This window comes from Eptatretus burgeri, chromosome 16, assembly GCF_056783735.1.
Source record: "Eptatretus burgeri isolate ZD-2024b chromosome 16, Ebu_testis_v1, whole genome shotgun sequence".
In the NCBI taxonomy this organism is placed as follows: Eukaryota; Metazoa; Chordata; class Myxini; order Myxiniformes; family Myxinidae; genus Eptatretus; species Eptatretus burgeri.
In genome coordinates this window covers 60,106,944-60,124,445 of record NC_140976.1, presented here as the reverse complement: position 1 = coordinate 60,124,445, position 17,502 = coordinate 60,106,944, and the positions used below count along the sequence as shown (strand labels likewise).

General features: G+C 45.8%; 1 protein-coding gene across 3 annotated transcripts in view; it reads left to right on the top strand.

Annotated features, from left to right (window-relative positions):
- The first annotated feature begins 6,178 nt into the window (after positions 1-6,178).
- The window catches only part of PRPF8 (pre-mRNA processing factor 8), an 83,420-nt gene continuing 72,096 nt past the window's right edge, over positions 6,179-17,502 (top strand). Inside the window, exons 1-3 of one of the 3 annotated variants that reach the window (XM_085859258.1) lie at positions 6,223-6,290; positions 7,613-7,778; positions 13,501-14,537. In XM_085859258.1, the coding sequence (XP_085715384.1) occupies positions 13,529-14,537 (1,009 nt within the window). In that variant the 5' untranslated portion in view covers positions 6,223-6,290; positions 7,613-7,778; positions 13,501-13,528. Of the gene's footprint in view, positions 6,291-7,598; positions 7,779-13,500; positions 14,538-17,502 lie in introns of all 3 variants that reach the window. The other 2 variants (XM_085859257.1, XM_085859256.1) reach the window with 2 other exon arrangements.

Below are 17,502 nucleotides of genomic sequence, written 5' to 3'. Positions count from 1 at the left end.
TCTTTTGGCTGCTGGAGGTAACTCACCTTAACATGGCAGGCCATACGTCATCTCACAGGCCATTTGAACTGGCCTTTATGCAACAAGATCTCCGGGCTGCTCAGTGCAGTCCCCGGTCCATTTGAACTGACCTTCATGCAACAACAAGGAGATATCCGGGCTGCTCAAATGCAGTCCCCGGGAATGCGGCTGCCTGCAGGGCAGTCCTTGCAAAACACTTCCAGAGGTGGTCCTGGAGCACGTGGTGAGGGTTGAATGACAATGCAAACAAAGGCATGGGCAGGTATGGAGGCAAGGCAAAGCATGGCATGGGAAACGCAGACCGGTCAAGATGCAATACAAGAGTAGGTTGGCACACGAACCTGGCCGGCCTCGGTCTGGTCTCGTGAGGTTGTGGAGGGAGTGCGGTGGCGCCGGCCAGTCTGAAAAACCCCTATTAGTTTGCAACAATAAAACAACAACGAAATTTTGACTATTTTATTTTATTTTAATCTATTTATTTTATTTTATCTTTTTTTAGAATTACGTGTGTCCGCCATGATGGTGTGTGGAACCGGCAGGGATCGCTCGGTCCTCCAAGGAGAAAATTTGATGTTTTTTTCGAGATTCGAGATGTTTGATTCCGAGAAAAAAAAATTGTTTTATTAAAGGAGGCGGAGGGGTTCAAGTCCCGCTCCTGAACACCAATTTGTTGTGGGCCGAGGGTCGGTGGCAAGAATGACAGCTAGGTGGGGGAGGTTATGCCGTCTCCCACCAGACTCCCCAGAATTGTAGGCCGTCGTTCCGGATAATTCCATGAGCCGTGGGTCGCATAACTGACCGTGGTCGCCAATATCTCAATCGCGTGGTGTAGGGTTATTTGTCTAGAGCCGAAGTACCTTAGTATCCACGCAATCTCGTCTACCGGGGATCCACGCCCTCGGAACGCCTGGTCGAACCGGATTTACTTTACCGGCAGCGGTAAATTAACACTACCGACTACTGCTTTGCCACCTACCTTTCCGGCTCGTTGCAGTCGAGCGGGTCCTGCCCAGGACGTCCCAGCTATGATAGACCGATTACCCGGGATGAAACCCCACTTATACTCAGATCTGGACCAATGTAAGAAGGGACAGAAACGGACTGGGAACATTTCTAATAAAGGTTTATTAACAGTAAAAAGACACAAGCAGGACTTAACGCGAATATGCAGGGAATATTTACATGGATTCAAGCACTTATACAGTTTTACTTAAAGACGGGCCCACACGCAGACACACACACAAAAAGAAAAGAAACCCAGAGTTCTTTATTGGACCCTCCAGCCGATGAGAGAGAGAGGAGCTGGGGGTCAGCGTCCTGATGGGTACCTGGCCATCGAAGGAAGGGAGTCTCTGTAATGCGGAACCAGCCAAAGGTCATCGGGGCATGGTCCGAGAGTTCGTGCAAAATTCGTGGCTTGTGTGGCGAATAGTCGGGGTCAACAGAACTCCTCTCAACAGTCACCATGAACAAACTCGGCCGCTCCTCTCAGCCACCGTGAAAACTCTCTCGCTCACTCTGAGAGTCTCGGAGATACATCTCCTCCCCCCACGGGGAGGGGCTCTTGGCGAAAAACACCTCGCTGTCCGCCTCTAATTGGCCAGGATCCTACGGGCTCAGCCTTCCTGGGTAGGGTTTCGGCCATGCCAGGAGAAAGCCGCCCTTCCCCTCCACGCGCGTTTGAGGAAGGTGGATGGTGGTGAAACCACGATTGCATGTGGAACATTTGTGGAAGGTGGATGGTTGTGAAGCTGCCTCAAACATCCTCGGGAATCCGTCTCAGGCAAAGATGTGCTGTGGCCCGCGAACCGAGGGCACAAGTGCAATGGTACCGTGGATCGCAATGGGAGATATAAAAATAAAAGAAAGCAATTTATTAACCTAACTAAGCCGTCGCAGCGCACACATTTAATTCTCCCATGAAACAAAAAGGAAAGGGATCTGACTACATATGTACTTAACGAGATAACTGACTTTTGGGACCTGTATGTTGAATGCAAATGGTTTCCAGATCGGTAACAATATTGTTGTGGTTCTGGAAACCACATCCCTCCAACACCAATAGCAGCCAACATACAGTGGTCCCCAGTCAGTTATTTCATTAATGTACGTTCAGATAGTCCCTTCCTTCTTGTCTAGTGGGTCGAATGGGTCAGTGTGTTGTGTGAATCTCATAGGTAGGTCTTATTAAACCTTTGAACTTCATTCCTACTCTGTCTTTTTCTCTATTCCTGAGGTAAATCCAAGCAAGGGGTCTTCGCGTGAGCCAGCAGGCGCTACGTTCAGACACCCATCGGTAAAAACCACAGCCGCGCCCTTCGCATAAGAATGCCTCCTTACAGAAGACCAAGGGCAGTAGTGGAAGCCAACAATAAATGCCAGCGCTGCATGGAGCACGTGCAGTGCAACGATGACCCCCAACCACTGTTCAGGTGATCAGAGGCATAACCAACACACCAAATGCTAACAACATACAGCACACATGTGGCGCACTCTTCTTCAATCCAAAATTCAGTTTAATAATTATATCTGTCCTCTGTTCAATCTGAATCTTCATCTAATAATTATATCTATGATCTTTCCTTCAATTCATGGCACGGATCGGGGTTGGAACCATGCACCCCACCGCCTCTGATAACCATGAACACGATGCTCGATGGCGGGCGGACCCGCACGTTGACCACGTGTACAATGGTGGACCCGCACACACTGTACGGGGCATGCTCGATGGTTGGTGGACCCACGCGCTGACCACATGTACAATGACGGACCCACGTGCACTGTATGGGGCATGTTCAATGGCGGGCGGACCCACGCGCTGACCACGTGTACAATTGCGGACCCGCACGCACTGTATGGGTCATGCTCGATGGCGGGCGGATCCGTGTGCTGACCACGTGTACAATGGCGGACAGCGCGCAGCCCATGATACTTTATCATTGTACAGAACGGGGCACGAATAACACACATCTTTGGTCAGGTCTGCGCATGGGGTTACAATAACGTCTTACCGTCCGTCTTCGCTCACCACGATGGCCACAAATGTCTCCTGCGGATGGTAGACATCCTCCTGCACCTCTGCCTCAATGCAGCTGCTACCAAGCAGAGGCATTCTGTGTGGCTGGATTGCTCGGGCCGCGTGACACACCACGGAGCAGGCACATTGACCAGCGCCAACCGCTGTCGCCGGGGTCGTCGGGGCACGGCACGGGGTTCGGTGCAAGGCGATTCATCTCATAGAGTTCGGTGCACAGCAATTGATATCATGGGGTTCGGAGCGAGACGATTCCGCAGCTTGGAACCATCTTGCCGGAAGTGGAGTGGAGCCACTTCCAGCCATTACGGCTGGTCCGCACAGTGGCCGGGTACAATCAGAGCGCCCGATTCAGGTGACGACACATTGCTTCGAGGTGGCGCCCCCACCCTGCACCACGGCGTTTAGAAAAGGCGGATCGCGAAGCCGTCCATCTTCTCTCTCTCTCTCATGTGATGGACCTCCAACTCGCCTTCTCCACCCATCCTTCTTTACTCTGACCCACTTGCTGGCTCCGCCCTTCTTTACCAATTCACCTGCTGACTCCACATTCTTCATCGCCTCGTCTCTCTCTGCCCATTTGCTTCAGACTCCTCCTTTCTCCACCCACTCGTTGCTGGCGCCACCCAAGTCCCTCCCTTTACACCTGACAGTCGTGTCTCATTCTCTGGACCGACGCTAGCTGCACGAAGTGCCATGAAGCAAGAGACGACGCGCCAGCTGTCAGGGAGGTATCGCCCAGTGGAGCATCCCCCCAAAATGTATGGTGGCGCGGTTGGGCAATCGTACAAGGTATTGAGAGACCGTTAGCCCCATGTCCTCTCCTTTTTTTCTTCATTAACTCCTCTTCATCAGGTTTTATGTGAGTGTGTGTGAGTGTGTGCATGTGTGTGCGTGTGTGTGTGTGTGTGTGTGTGTCCTGGTGCCTGTCCTTGCTTAAGTTATAACTCTGCTCTGTCTGCTTTTGTAAGTTGCTTGTATTATTGCTGCACCTCTCACATTTCTTCCTATCTCTGCTTACACACCACAATGAAAGCTATCTTCACTGTGCTACATACCTTTCCTCACTTGCCTGTTCATAAATCCCTTTGTACAAATGTTACCATCTCGTTTTTGTCTTTTCTTTCATTGATCCATATCCTAACCTAGCCAGGACTTTATTCCCAATGATCCGTTGCTTTTAGCTAGTATGTCCTTGGCAGTGTCGCTCGGCGACATCTGATCCGGTAAATTGATCTGGTTCGGACAAGGAGTAGTGAGGGCGTGTCCCCCGGTAATTAGGTCACGTGATTAATTAGGTAATCCGATTAACCCTTAGACGGGAGGATCCTCGGTCATGTGGTTGAATTATTGGCGTTCACGGTCGGTTAGCGACCCCCGCATCACGGAATTATCTGTGTGCGATGGCCTGCAATTCCCGGGAATCAGGTGGGAACCTGAGATAGCTTCCTCCCTGGTCGTATTCTCACCCGATCCCCAGCCCGCAACAATATATACATATACACATATATACATGACATGGCCAAAAGTATGCGGACACCCCATCTAATTAGTGTGTTCAGCTATTTCAGCAACAACCATTGCTGACAGGTGTATAAAATCAAGCATACAGCCATGCAATCTCTGTAGACAAACATTGGCAGTAGAATGGGCCATACTGATAAGCTCAGTGACTTTCAACGTGGCACCATCATAGGATGCCACCTTTCCAACAAGTCAGTTCGTCAAATTTCTGCCTTGCTAGAGCTGCCCTGGTCAGCTGTAAGTGCTGTTATTGTGAAGTGGAAACGTCTAGGAGCAACAACAGCTCATCCGCGAAGTGGTAGGCCGCACAAGCTCACAGAACAAGACCACCGAGTGCTAAAGTGAGTAGCGTGGAAAAATCGTCTGTCGTTGGTTGCAACATTCACTTACCGAGTTCCAAACTGTCGCTGGAAGCAACGTCAGCACAAGATCTGTTTCTCGAGAGTTTCATGAAATGGGTTTCCATGGCTGAGCAGCCGCACAAGCCGAAGATCACCATGCACAATGCCAAGCATCGGCTGGAGTGGTGTAAAGCTCACTGCCATTGGACTCTGGAGCAGTGACAATGCCTTCTCTGGAGTGATGAATCACGCTTCACCATCTGGCAGTTCAATTGACGAATCTGGCTTTGGCAGATGCCAGGAGAACGTTACCTGCCCGAATGCATCGTGCCAACTGTAAAGTTCAGTGGAGGAGGAATCTCGGGCTGTTTTTCATGGTTGGACTTTTTCAACTTGGACTTTTTCATGGTCTCGGGCTGTTTTTCATGGTTCGGGCAAGGCATTGAGTTCCAGTGAAGGGAAATCTTCATGATACAGCATACAATGACATTCTAGACGATTCTGTGTTTCCAACTTTGGCAACAGTTTGGGGAAGGCCCTTTCCTGTCTCAGCATGACAATGCCCCCGTGCACAAAACGAGGTCCACACACAAATGGTTTGTCAAGATCGGTGTGGAACAAGTTGACTGGCCTGCACAGATCCCTGACCTGAACCACATAGAAGACCTTTGGGTTGAATTGGAACACCGACTGCGAGCCAGACCTAATCACCCAACATCAGTGCCTGGTCTCACGAATATTCTTGTTGCTGCATGGAAGCAAATCCCCGCAGCAGTGTTCCCACATCCAGTGGAAAGCCTTCCCAGAAGAGTGGAGGCTGTTGTAGCAGCAAAGGTGGGACCAACTCAATATTAATGCCCATTATCTTGGAATGAGATGTTGGACTAGCAGATGTCCACATACCTTTGTCCATGTAGTGTACGTATATCTATATATATATATATATATATATATATATATATATATATATATATATATATATATATATATATATATATATATATATATATATATACACATACCGCGTTTAGGTGCGTGGTGTGTCTGGAGCCTCCATGGCTCTCAAAACGCCATTATTATCCCAAAAGATGAAAAAGAAGAATAATACTAAGTAGAAGAAGAAGAAGAATACTAAGTTGAAGAAAAAGAAGAATACTATGTTGAATAAGAAGAAGAATACTTAGTTGAAGAAGAAGAAGAAACTAAGTTGAAGAAAAAGAAGAATACTAAATAGAATAAGAAGAAGAAGAAGAAGAAGCATAATATCAATGTTGAATGTGTTGGCCAATCAGCGTGTTCGTTGTTGTGCGTATCAATCCAGGCATCTTGACTTGTTACATTGAGGCCTGCACCGTGGTTGTCCGTGTTTGGTATGTGGGTGTTTTCATCGATTCTTTGTGTGTATTGTCTCCTTAAACGGTATTTTTCAAGTGCAACGTTTCCGCCACGTAAAGTGAGACTTTATTCATCTTTCATTCTGCGAAATTTCCCTTTTTTGACGTAATCCGCGCTGGGCCCGAACCACGCTCGGATAGTTTCGTGCACAAAACGTTGTGACAACGACATTATGATTTTACATGAATCGATGTTTAATTGTCCTTCAGTTCGGCCATGAATCTGCTGAATCGTCATAATATTCCATGATTTATTATTTAATTTTTTTTTATTTTCGTTGTACTCTTTTGACGTCATCGTTCATTGTGACGTCTTGAAGGTATAACTGACTGATTGGGGCATCTGGTGATGCTAAAACCAGGCGATATCGATTCTTCACGAGTACATGTACTCGTTTTGCCATTTGAGAAGTCCTTGGTTGTTTTTGTGCATGTTTTTAAAAGGGTAGTTCACTTGTGGTTCTTTCTCGAAACGATCTCCGGAATTTTTATTTTTCTTTTAAAGTTTCGCTTCGATCAAGCTGTGGTCACGTGCTCATGGTAACCAATCGAGGAGAGCAGGATGGTGGTGGTGGTGGTGGTGGTGGTGGTCGTATGGCAGCTTCGCTGCCGGGGTAGCTATCATTTCTTGAGGCGCGACTATGTGGCTGATGCAGTGCCCCTCTGACCAGTACACGCACTGGACCTGGTACTCATTTCGCCGACCTCGGAAGGATGACAGGTTGAGTCAACCTCCTGGTGTATTAATTCAGCGGCCGACGGGGCTTGAACTCAGGACCCTCGGATCCCAAGCCACCACCCTAACCACTACTCAGGACCCTAGGATCCCAAGCCGCTGCCCTAACCACTACTCAGGACCCTAGGATCCCAAGCCACCACCCTAACCACTACTCAGGACCCTAGGATCCCAAGCCACCACCCTAACCACTACTCAGGACCCTAGGATCCCAAGCCACCACCCTAACCACTACTCAGGAGCCTAGGATCCCAAGCCGCTGCCCTAACCACTGCGCCAACACCAGGCTCCAGGATGATGGTGAAAATACTTTTCAAAATGCATTAACTTGTTTTCAAATTCAACTTGGACTTAATTTCTCCGAACATGCTGCGCGGCTAGGAGATCTCCAGGTAGCGGCAGGTGAGTTAACCTTTCCCAAAGCAAAGCAAAACAAGCCCCCCCCCCCAAAAGTTGTAATGTATTGTTATTGGTGGTGGTGGTCGTATGGCAGCATAGCTGCTGGGGTAGCTATCATTTCTTGAGGTTCGACTATGTGGCTGATGCAGTGCCCCTCTACCAGTACACACACTGGAACTGGTACTCGTTTCGCCGAACTCGGAAGGATGATGGGCTGAGTCAACCCCTTGGTGTATTAATTCAGCGGCCGCCGGGGCTTGAACTCGGAACGCTTGGATCCCAAGCCGCCATCCTAACTACTGAGCCAACACCAGGCTCTATCGTTATTGGTGAGAATGCATTTATAAATATTGTTTTCAAGGTAAATGTTCCCAACTTACTCATTTTTCTACCGACACGACGCACCATGTTCTGCACATGTTATACACTTTGTATGTGCACGTACACATTTGTGTTGTCGTTTACATGCGATCCATGGCTTGTGGTGTGAGAAACCCAGGTTCAAGTCCATTATTATAATTTTTAGACAAGCCGGGAGGCGAGGATGGTTCACGAGCATTATTGAACAATGCCGCGATAGGTACAATTGAGTTAGTGGAAGCTTTTGAGGAAGCCCTACCGTAAAAACATCTCTTCCGTCAAAATTGACCAAATCAAATCGGATTTTTTATATGTTGTACTTATGGACATTAGGCACAGCTTCTAGGAAATGAAATTGCGAGAAAATAAATTAAAAGTTCAAGTGGGCGTGGCTCCGCCCACAAGGTGCGTGGGACACCCCTCATGCAAAAAGACACTAGACCATGATATCGAGCTTGTGTCCAAGTTTCATCAAGATCGCATCAAACGTCACTGGGCTATGCTCTGGAGAGAGTCACAAACAGACAGACAGACACACAGACACAACGAAAATAGTGGTCACTGCTGGCACCCGCGAACCAATAGAAGAGGATTCGAAGAAAGCAGGTTACACTAAAGGCTTGGATTTTTGGAACCGCCTCGTCCTCCAGAAACTGTTGCTTTCTGGAACCTTGGAGAGGCAATCTGATATGAGCATATTTTGACTCGAGTTTAAAATTATATTTATTTATTTGTTTTAAATGGAGAAATGCTGGCAAATTATGCCTTTCGGCTAATTCCTCACAATCATTTTTTTTTTTTTTTTTTTTAAGATTTGATTGCATGATTAAAAAAAATGTAACCGAAACGATTATAAGGTTGGTGGGATTGCTTCTCACCTTTCAAGCTGTCTCTCCTGGGTTCGAATCTGGGTCGATTTCTTTCTCTGTGAGCAAGATATTTCAAAAAGTTGTGCACTGATTCGGACGAAACTTGGTGGATGAGTTCGGTAGGTGACAAGAACAAGCCGATTAGATTTTGGTTCAGGTCCGGATCCAGATCCAGCCTACTGGTGGGATACAAAACGTAAACTGTTTCGCCTGGTGGAGGTATGCGCCCTACCGAGTGTCCTGGTTTTGTGTGTGATTCTCTACAGAGTCAACCGTTCTCACAGCGTAAGTATGTAATTTGGGGGGGGGGGGGAAATCACCACAATTCGATACACAAGGTATACCGTCTATACCAAGAGCATAAGCACAGCTCAGTGGTCGGCAACCCAAATATCAAGAAAAGCCATTTTATCAGATTTGGTCAGAAACGCGATATCCATAGAGCCGCAATACACATAAACGCTATTTCAATAATTGAACAACAGGACAAAGGCACAAACATTGATTTTTAATGCAATGCATGTTTATTGAGTTGGGATCACTGAAAGGGGCCATTAAATTTTCTTCATTACACCGAGTCAGCTTACCCATATTTACCTCCGCCACCAAAGGTGGAAGGAGGTAATGTTTTCACCCCTGTGTGTCTTTGTTTGTTTGTCTGTCTGTATGTCTGTCTCTGCTTGCAGGATATCTCAAAAAGTTGTGGACGGATCCGGATGAAATTTTGTGGACAGGTTCGGTGTGTGACATTGACGAACTGATTAGATTTTGGTGAAGATCTGGATCCGGATCCAGCTACTAGAATTTTTGAGTGTTTCTTCACCATTGAGAGATAGGGCTACAACGATATATAGAGCGACATCGAAAAACGTTATGGACAGATTCCGCAGAAACTTGGTGGACAGGGTGGGTATAGTATGTGGACAGATTGACGAATAGATTCAGTTTTGGTGAAGATCCAAATCCACATCCAGATAACAGACTTTTTCAATTTTTATAGTGATTCTTCACCATTGAGAGATTGGGCCAAAACACATATCTATATCTATATATATATATATATATATATATATATATATATATATATATATATATATATATATATATATATATATATATTGTTGTGGGGTCAGGTGAGAAGACCACTCAGTGGGGGAAGCTACGTCGATTCCCATCAGACTCCCCGGAATTGTAGGCCGTCGCTCACGGATAATTCAGTGACGCGGCCGGTTGCTTAACCGACCGTGGACGCCAATAACTCAACCGCATGACCTTGGGTCCTCCCGCCTATGGAATTGGGTTACCTAATTAACCAGCGGTTTAACCACCGGGGAACCACGCCCTCGGTACGCCTTGTCCGATCAAAATAAAGACCAATTACTGCACCATAGTCCCAAAAAGGAAGCCAGATGTAACCCCACACACACACGCACACGCACACGCACACGCACACGCACTACACACACACACTACACACCTGGTACCTACTTACAAAAGCTATTTTATTAGAAGTTAAAACCTTAACTGATAAGCAATTGACTGATTTCCCAACTGCCCGGATCATCAGCTGGGCACCGTTTTTCATCGAGATTTCGATCCTTTCAGCCCAGAACCTCTCCAAACAGCGGATCCACAACCCCGTCATGGGTCCACATCAGTAGATTACTCGGCATCAATGGGCCCACAACCTCAAAGTTGTGTCCTGACAATCAGTCAACACAGCAATGCAATACCTTATTAAAACTTATTTAATTATTAGTTTTATTGAAAGTATTTCTACATATGACTGACTTTAACCATACACCACTTTTTATATGATAATATATAAAGCGATAAACACTTTACCTTGCAGACATGTCCATGACACAGCACCTTCATCTAACCATAGACTCAAACTGTCATTCAAATATTCAAACTATCATTAATGACTGATTTTAACATGCTGTACTGCATATCCTCGCAACCACCAACAAATTATTGTAATGCTTAGTTCTAATTTATTTTATAAATAATATTTATTTATTTCCAATAGCTATCTTATTACAGCGCGTGCGCTGTATACAATTGCACCGAGTTTGAAATGTCCCCGTTGTCTACCACGTCTCCAGTGTCCCCCCCCCCCCCACATGCCTCAGGACAGTCAATGACGGCCGTCCAGTAGATGCAGTGCGTAACCGAGATGGAAATAGTGAGAACTGATGGAAATACCCGAGTATTTCAATGGAAATTTGTGAAACTAATGTGTTATATATGTGAAAACCATTTAATTTATTGCTTGACGGGAAAAAAACAAGAAACGCGCCCCTCTCATGTACGAACGAACGAAAGACCTCATTTCCGCCCACCATTGCATTTTGCGCCAAAAGACGTCATTTCCGCCCACCATCGCATTTCGCGCCGAAAGACGTCATTTCGCGCCGATCGCCAAATGCTGAAAGCTAAGTTCTTCTTATGCCCTCATTCTTTTGCGGCCTCCTGCCACGCTGTATCGAACGATTTCATTCCTTCTGTTATAATATAAAGATGCTTATCACAATAATAATAAGATTTTTACATTTCAAATATTAAGTACGCTTTTTAATTGTTTTTTAACTGAAAAAGCATAAATTGCATATTTTAACATTAGTGTACTCATTTGCTTCACCATACGTGCTGTATTGAAGGATTTCACTTGTTTTATTTATTTATTTGTTTTTATTTTTTATCTAAATCCCTCCTTTATTTAAAACATAAAAAAAAAATATGTTTAACCAATAATATTAAATATTTTACTTCACAAAAATAATTAATTATTCTATCAAATGCAATGCAATAGGAACTTGATGACATGAAAACCAACCAAACTTAAAAGGTGTCAGACATTCTAACAAGACCCGATCAAACAGTCGGCCAAATATCCTCTTTTTAACATGATGGAAAAAAACCTCAGCACGTTCCACAAAATCATCCTTGACTGAACAAATTCTTTCAAATCTAAGTATCTGAGATGAAAAGACATTGTAACCCATTTTAATTGGTACATTGCTACCTGGAAAGCTGTGCAAGATGACAGGGAAACTGAAATCAACAACTTTATTATATGCACTTGTACTGAAACCATTCTGTTCAACTCTCACCAACACATCCAAATAGGCAGCAACTCTACAATCATTACCACTCATGTTGGCAATCAGGCTATCTGGATAAAGAGAACAAACAACAGGCACGGACAATTAATTTAACATGCTGTGGTGGAAAAGACACTGCATCGACGGCGGTAAACTTCCATAACAAGTTTTGGTTTTTTTCTTCCTTTTGTTAATTCCCCCCACCCCCAACCTTTAAAATCTTTATTTTATTGAAATTGAATTATAGACTTGAACACTAAGAACACACATCACCTTTTTGGCACTCCAACAAAACGTTGTGTTTAGCAATACTTGGAAAAATATTTCACCGTCTCATGCTGTAAGGGCAGAGTGATTGTGAGATTCACCATTCAGACAAACTAGCCGAAACCCTGTCACAGACTGATTCCGTTCCATGAGCCCAATATGACAACCAGTGGCGGCTCTCGTAAGAGCCGGATCCCAGTCGATGTACTCCATGGCCTTACCTAATGAGGCCTACAAAACGTCCTTGTACACGACATTTTTGGTGTACACTACTCCTTGTGAAGAAGTCCCCTGATTTGTGCACGTGTCGACTTTGACGTACAAACACCGTGTCAAAACTTCTCAGGTCACAGTACCGAGAAAAACGTGATGCGACCGCTAGGAGGAACACAAAATTGGTCCTTCAGTATTAATATATAGATATGGCAGTGCCTTGCACTGTTTGTTTCAGTGCAAAACATAAAGCAAGGCTTTAAAAGACTGCCCATGTTCTTTTTCTCAAGACTCCATAGGGTAAGGTGTTGTGTGAACTCTCTAGTTTTTAGTGTCATTTTATTACCCCCTGTATTTGTGTCACCCTGATGGCAAAATGTGTCGCCCAAATGTGCCATGGGGGATTTCGGGTGTGGAGACTGAAGAAAATTATTTTTTTCCAATGCAAATGCAAAAATAACTGCTTCCTTTTTTCCATTGATAACAGGAAATGGAATTTATTTTTAAACTGGATATTTTAATATATTTATTGAATTTGAAAAGCTTTGACTCTAATGCCATTGTAATTTGCATAAGAGTAGTTGTCATTATTGTATAAAATGTTGTGTTCAAGTTCCACTGAGTTTTAGATCAATTTATGAGAGGTTTATAGCTATGTCTTTTTCTCACTATCTCCCTTGGAACATAAATTTAGTATCATGCTTGTTTACAGTACAATTCCCATGACAGCGGTTGGCCTTTGTCCTGGCCAAATCTAGAATTCCTATCATAATCTGTGGGAGATGGCCGAGCCCCAGAAATGATGCAGCCGACCTGGCTATCTGTATGCAAGAAGATGGAATTATGCATGCATAATAAAATATAGAATTGTTTGATTGACCCATTGGATGGGATCCTTATGCATCGTCTTATGTCACAAAGTGATCCCTCCCTATCTCTCTCTCTATCTCTCTATCTCTCTCCATTATATATATATATATATATATATATATATATATATATATATATATATATATATATATATATATATATATATATATATATATATATATATATATATATCTCTCTATCTCATTCCCGTGTGAATTGGCTGTGGATTTAATTGTGTTAGTGTGAATTGTCATTTATTTAGGCATACATTTAATCAGGCTTTCTCACATATTTGAGGATTTTTGAGTCTCGTACTCGAGGATTGTTGACTCTCAGGCCCTCATTACATGTTACTGTAATTGCAGGTGAGAGCGTTTGCTCGGTGCAGCCATCATGGCACAATTTCCCTATCCCCATGGACACATTCCAGGACCTGGAGCTGGGATGATCCCAGGGCAACCACCTGTGTCTGTGACTGGGTTGATTCCAGGACAAACAACTGTGTCTGCAGCTGGTATGGTCCCCGGTCCTCCGCCTGTGTCGGCATCTGGGATGGTCCCTGGTCCGCCACCTGGGATGGTCTCCAGACCGCCACCGCCTGTGCCGACGCCTGTGATGGTTTCTGGTCCGCCGCCTGTGATGGTTTCTGGTCCGCCGCCTGTGATGGTTTCTGGTCCGCCGCCTGTGATGGTTTCTGGTCTGCCGCCTGTGCCGACCTCTGGGATGGTGACCGGTCCAATGTCTCTGCCAGGATCCGGGATGCTTTTGGGACCGACCCCTATGCCAGGATCTGGGATGCTATTAGGACCGACCCCTGTGCCAGGATCTGGGATGCTTTTGGGTCCGGCACCTATGCCACGTGCTGGGATGCTCTTGGGTCCGACACCTATGCCAGGGTCTAGGATGCTCTTGGGTCCGACGCCTATGCCAGGAGCTGGAATGCTCATGGGCCCGACACCTGTGCCAGGAGCTGGAATGCTCTTGGGTCCGACACCTGTGCCAGGATCTGGGATGCTCTTGGGTCCGACACCTGTGCCAGGATCTGGGATGCTCTTGGGACCGACACCTGTACCAGGCGCTGGAATTATTGTCGGCCAAACATCTGTACCTGCAACTGATATCATTTCAGGACCTACGATGCAACAGGCTGGGATGCTCCCAGGATCAACACCAGTGTCAGGAAATGGAATGATGTCAGGACCCCCGCTTGTATCAGGAACTGGTCTGATTCAAGGACAGACACCTGTTTCAGGAGCTGGATTGATGTCAGGACCTGGAGTAGGGATAGTTTCTGGACCAACATCTTTGCCAGCACCTGTGCCTGTTTCCATGCCTGTAGCTGTGCAACCGGCACCTCCACCACCTCCAGAATTTGTGAGTGAGGAGCAACTGCAGGAAAAAGGTACAACTATACAATTGAGATGATCTGGAAAGTAGGAAATACGGTGCATTTCTGTTGCATGGTGTTGGGCGATTAAATATGAGAGCAATAGCTTTTTACTTTGCTTTTTTGGGGGGGGGAGGGGGGTGGCTGTGTGAACAGGTCAGTGCTTATTGGGTGTGGTGTCAGGAGTACTTGCAAGTCACTGTATTTGATGTCCAGTATATTATAATTTTATACATTTTGCACTATTGAATAGCATTCCATGCAGATGTCCTCATAGCATGTATGACATTCCCACATTTAAAACCCTACTTTTTATCAGTTTGCTCACTGGCCTGCCGATGAATAATCATTAAATCAAATGTAGAATCTGCAGTACATCCTTTTTATAATTAACTTGTAACATCCTAGCAATCCATCTTTTAGAATGTTTGATTTGGTTTGCTGCAAGATTTTTGATGAAAATAAAAATTAACAATTACCTCGATCAACTTTTTGAAAAAAGAAATTACAAAACTGCTATAAAAGTTTGGATCTTCAATCTTGGATATGCCTTCAGAGATGGCGATGTGAACAGCCAGACATGAGAGACCTGCGAATTGGAGAGCGGCAAATGTAATGCCGATACTAAAGAAAGAACTCAGGATATCATCACTTCTTATGCAGTCTGTGGCTGCTGGTTGCATCATTGCTGGGAGTGCGACTGTGCCGCTGATGCAGTGCCCTTTGTTCCCAGTAAGCTGGTACTTATTTTGCCGACCTCGGAAGGATTTCAGGCTGAGTAAATCCACCTGGTATTATTTAACGGCACGACAGGAGCTCAAGCTCGAGACCCGAAGATCTTAAGACAGCCATCTTAACCGTTAAAGCCAACACCAGGCTTGCTGAGGATGTTGGGGAGTTGGAGATCAATTGGCTTAACTTCAGTATTGGGGAAGATATCGGAACCTTCTGTAAAAACGAAAATTAAAGATGAAGTTGATCAGCATGGTTTTACTTGAGGGAGGTCAGGGTGACATTCTGATTAGTTATTTTGACGTGCCATTATTATTATTATTATTATTATTATTATTATTATTATTATTATTAGTTGGCTGAGGTCACCAGCCCAGTGTAGATGTTTATTTATTTATTTGGCCTTCTGGTACGACAACCTCATTGCTAGTGATTTTTGTCTTGCTTGCATGTGGAAGTGTTCAAGAGTTGCAATGTACGTTTCCAGGCGTCAGAAGCAGAAGGCGCAGTGTTGACTCGAGGGCCTTATTTTTGTGGAGACGTGAATGACTGCGTTGCGCTCCATTGTCGCTCAGTCATGGACTGTTTGTGGATATCTAGCCTTGATCGTTCTCATTTTGATATCTGTTGTTAAGGGAATCATTCGACAACACATCCTCATAGCTTTCGGCAATTTTTTTTCAGTACAGCCCAGATTCCATAATAACGCTGTCTACTGGAACTGATAGGGATGGTTATGAGGTGTGTGTTGGTCCCCATGGGTCAGGAACTGTGAACCTGAATAGCACCAAGTTCCTTGACTTTGCAAGAAGTCATGGACTTAGGGTGGCCGGTTCATGGTTTCAGCGGCCACAAGCTCATCGTTGGACTTGGTATTCCAATGCTGGCGGTGTGGCAAAGGAGATTGACCATGCCCTCGTCGATGGCCGCTGGAGGATGATCCAGAACTGCAGGGTCAACCGGAGTGCTCAGTTCCTCAATACTAACCACCGGCTTGTTGTAGCACTCTTAAGTTGCACCTGAAATCCAGGAGAATGGTACCATCCCAGCCTAGGCTGAATGTTGGCAAGCTCAAGGATGAGAGGGTAGCTGAGGAGTTTGCGAACAAGCTGAGTGGAGATTGGGAGGGGGGGGATCTGGGTGCTTTGGGAGGTCCTGAAGACTTGTGGAGTGCCAACAAGACCACCGTCCTTGATGTTGCCGGTGGATATCTTGGAATTCACCATTGGGCAAAGAAGAATTTTGTCTCTCAAGGGACACTGCATACCATTGACCAGAGTCGCAGGGCCAGGCTGAATGACAGAGCTGAGCTGTTCAGGGAGATGAGGCGTAAAACTGTACGTGTGCTATGGGTGGACAAGGAGGCCTATGTGCGAGGAATCTGAGGGGGTAGAGCATCACCTGTGGTCAAGTGATTCTCGTCCCGCTTACAGGGGAATTTCTGCATTGCGTTCATCCAAGCCCATCCCTCGGTGTACTGCAGTTAGAGCAGAGGGTGGTAGGCTCTTGACAGGAGTCTGAAGTGAAGGCCCACTGGGCTGGTTACTTTGAGCGGTTGTACCAGGCTGATCCACCAGCTGTCGAGTTGGACATCAGGGGTGTTACAATCACTATTGCTGACCCTCCAATCAACTGTGGTCCACCTTCGTTTGTGGAAACACAGGCAACGGTAAACCGGTTGAAATGGGGTAAAGCTCCAGGGATCTGTGGCATCCATGCTGATCTTCTCAAGACTGGTGGAAATGCTGCACTCGTGTCGTTGCATGCAGTTTTGTGCTCTGTCTGGAACACAGGCATCATCCCAACTGATTGGAAGAGGGGCCTTGTTGTCCCTCTCTGGAAAGGGAAGGATGATCGCCAAGACTGCAACAACAAACCGAGGAGGTGACGCTGCTCTCAGTGCCGGGCAAGGTCTTTGCTCGGATAATTCTTGATAGGGTTCACCATCATCTGCTTGAGCACCAGTGTGCAGAGCAGTCAGGCTTTACACCAAAGAAGTCAACGATTGACCGTATCCTTGCTCTTCGGGTCCTCACCGGACGCAGACGAGAGTTTCGGCAGGGGCTGCTTGCAGCTTATGTTGATCTCTGTAAAGCGTTTGATTCAGTGAATCGGGATGTCCTCTGGAGGATTCTTGGTCTTCGTGGGGTGCCACCAAAACGGATCGATCTGATGTCTGAATTCTACTCTGGTACTGAGAGTGCTGTGAGATGTGGTGGTACCATCTCTGACCTATCTCCAGTTGTTA